Source organism: Malurus melanocephalus, unplaced genomic scaffold (genome assembly GCF_030028575.1).
Source record: "Malurus melanocephalus ecotype Western Australia unplaced genomic scaffold, MMel_1.1 scaffold_2263, whole genome shotgun sequence".
Lineage (NCBI taxonomy): Eukaryota > Metazoa > Chordata > Aves > Passeriformes > Maluridae > Malurus > Malurus melanocephalus.
In genome coordinates this window covers 5709-7238 of record NW_026625495.1, presented here as the reverse complement: position 1 = coordinate 7238, position 1530 = coordinate 5709, and the positions used below count along the sequence as shown (strand labels likewise).

At 63.6% G+C, this 1530-nt stretch overlaps 1 protein-coding gene across 4 annotated transcripts in view; it reads right to left on the bottom strand.

Annotated features, from left to right (window-relative positions):
• Positions 1–1530, bottom strand: part of MAPRE3 (microtubule associated protein RP/EB family member 3) — a 10147-nt gene that overhangs the window by 3407 nt on the left and 5210 nt on the right. For 2 of the 4 annotated variants that reach the window (XM_057388661.1, XM_057388660.1), the window contains exons 2-5: positions 1342–1469; positions 1110–1255; positions 790–991; positions 115–266 (exon numbers count right to left, since the gene is read on the bottom strand). In XM_057388661.1, the coding sequence (XP_057244644.1) occupies positions 115–266; positions 790–991; positions 1110–1255; positions 1342–1462 (621 nt within the window). In that variant the 5' untranslated portion in view covers positions 1463–1469. Of the gene's footprint in view, positions 1–114; positions 267–789; positions 992–1109; positions 1256–1341; positions 1473–1530 lie in introns of all 4 variants that reach the window. The other 2 variants (XM_057388664.1, XM_057388663.1) reach the window with 2 other exon arrangements.

Below are 1530 nucleotides of genomic sequence, written 5' to 3'. Positions count from 1 at the left end.
CCATTCCCACCCTCTCACAGGGATCCCATTCCCACCCTCTCACAGGGATCCCATACCTGGCTGAAGCCTCCTGTCACCCCCAAGTGCCCCCCATCCCTGGCAGGAACCCCCCACCTGCTGGTTGAGCTCCAGGATCTGCGCGTCAGCCTCGGTGCTGCCGTTGCGGGTGGCGGGCGAGTTTTTCCGTAGGATGCCGCTGGGCACGTTGCCGAGGCGGGCTGGGTTCGGGGTGTTCTTGGGGCCGGTGGGGGAGGTCCTCTGGGGGACTTGACAGAACACGAGGACCGATGGGTTAATGCTGGCTGGGGGGGGGCTGCCAGGAGGGACCCCCCCTGTATTTTGTGGAGGGCAGAAGTGGCAGCAAGTACAGGCAGAAACCTCGTGCAGAGCCGTGCCTCCGGGCTCTCCCACCTTCAGCCTCCTCCCTTTGCCTCAGTTTCCCCTGGCAAATCTTGCCCCCAGTCCCTCAAGGGTGCTCGTGCCTTGTCTGGGGTTCGGTTTGGGATTTGAGGAGGTCCCAGACCTTGGCAGCTTCCACGGGGACAGCTCCCAATGCCCGTGGGAGGTGCAGCACGGTGACACAGCCAGGGGGACATGGGGGGACAAACCACCCTGAGCCTGGCCAGATCCCCGCTCCTCTCAGTGTCCCTGCAGACCCCRCCCGGCCCCCCCGGTCACAGGCAGGCATTCAGCAGAGCAGGGTGCAGGCAGGGGTTTGGGGGTGCCTGGCCACGGCCACGGGGTGCAGAGGGTGGGGTGCAGCGCTCGCCGGGGGGCCCCGGACATTACCTGCAGTGCCAATGGGTTTCTTGGGTTTGTTGTAGATGTGATCACCTGGGTTTGGGGGGGGCGCGACGTCCTGGCCCTGCCGCGCCAGCAGCGGGTTGTACTCCTTCCCGTCGTAGTTGGCGTCAAAGAACTTTTTGAACCACTGGATGAACTCAAAGTTGTCCTGGAACTTGCCCTTCACCAGCCTCTCCACSGCGATGATCTGGGGGGGACACGGAGGGGTTGGGGGGCGGCGCTCCCGGCGGGACCCCCGACACAGCAGGGACAGAAAATAGCACAGAAAACAGCACAGCCCCCCAGCGCAGCCCCTATGGACCTACTTTGTCCACTCCCATCTTCTTGAAGGCGGCCTGCAGCACCTTGAAGTTGTGGATGTACTCGTGTTCCAGCTTGGCCTGGAACTTCACCTTGCGCAGGTGCACGCAGCCGGGAAACAGCATGTCCATGAACTGGCAATAGGCAGCCCCTGCAGCAGGCCCGTGCCACGGTCAGGGGGGGACAGGGGCACCCCAAAACCACCCTCCACATCCCCTGAACGGCCTCTGAGCCCACCTGAGCAGAGCTGCTCGATCTTGGTGTAGTTGAGCTGCAGAGAGTCGTTGACCCAGGCCAGCATGTCATGGCGGCTCAGGTTCTCGCTGGTCACCGACGTYGAGTACACATTGACGGCCATGCCCCAGCTGCTGAGAGACAGGGGTCACACCAGCACCTCTGCCACCCCAAACCCACACCAGGAGTACC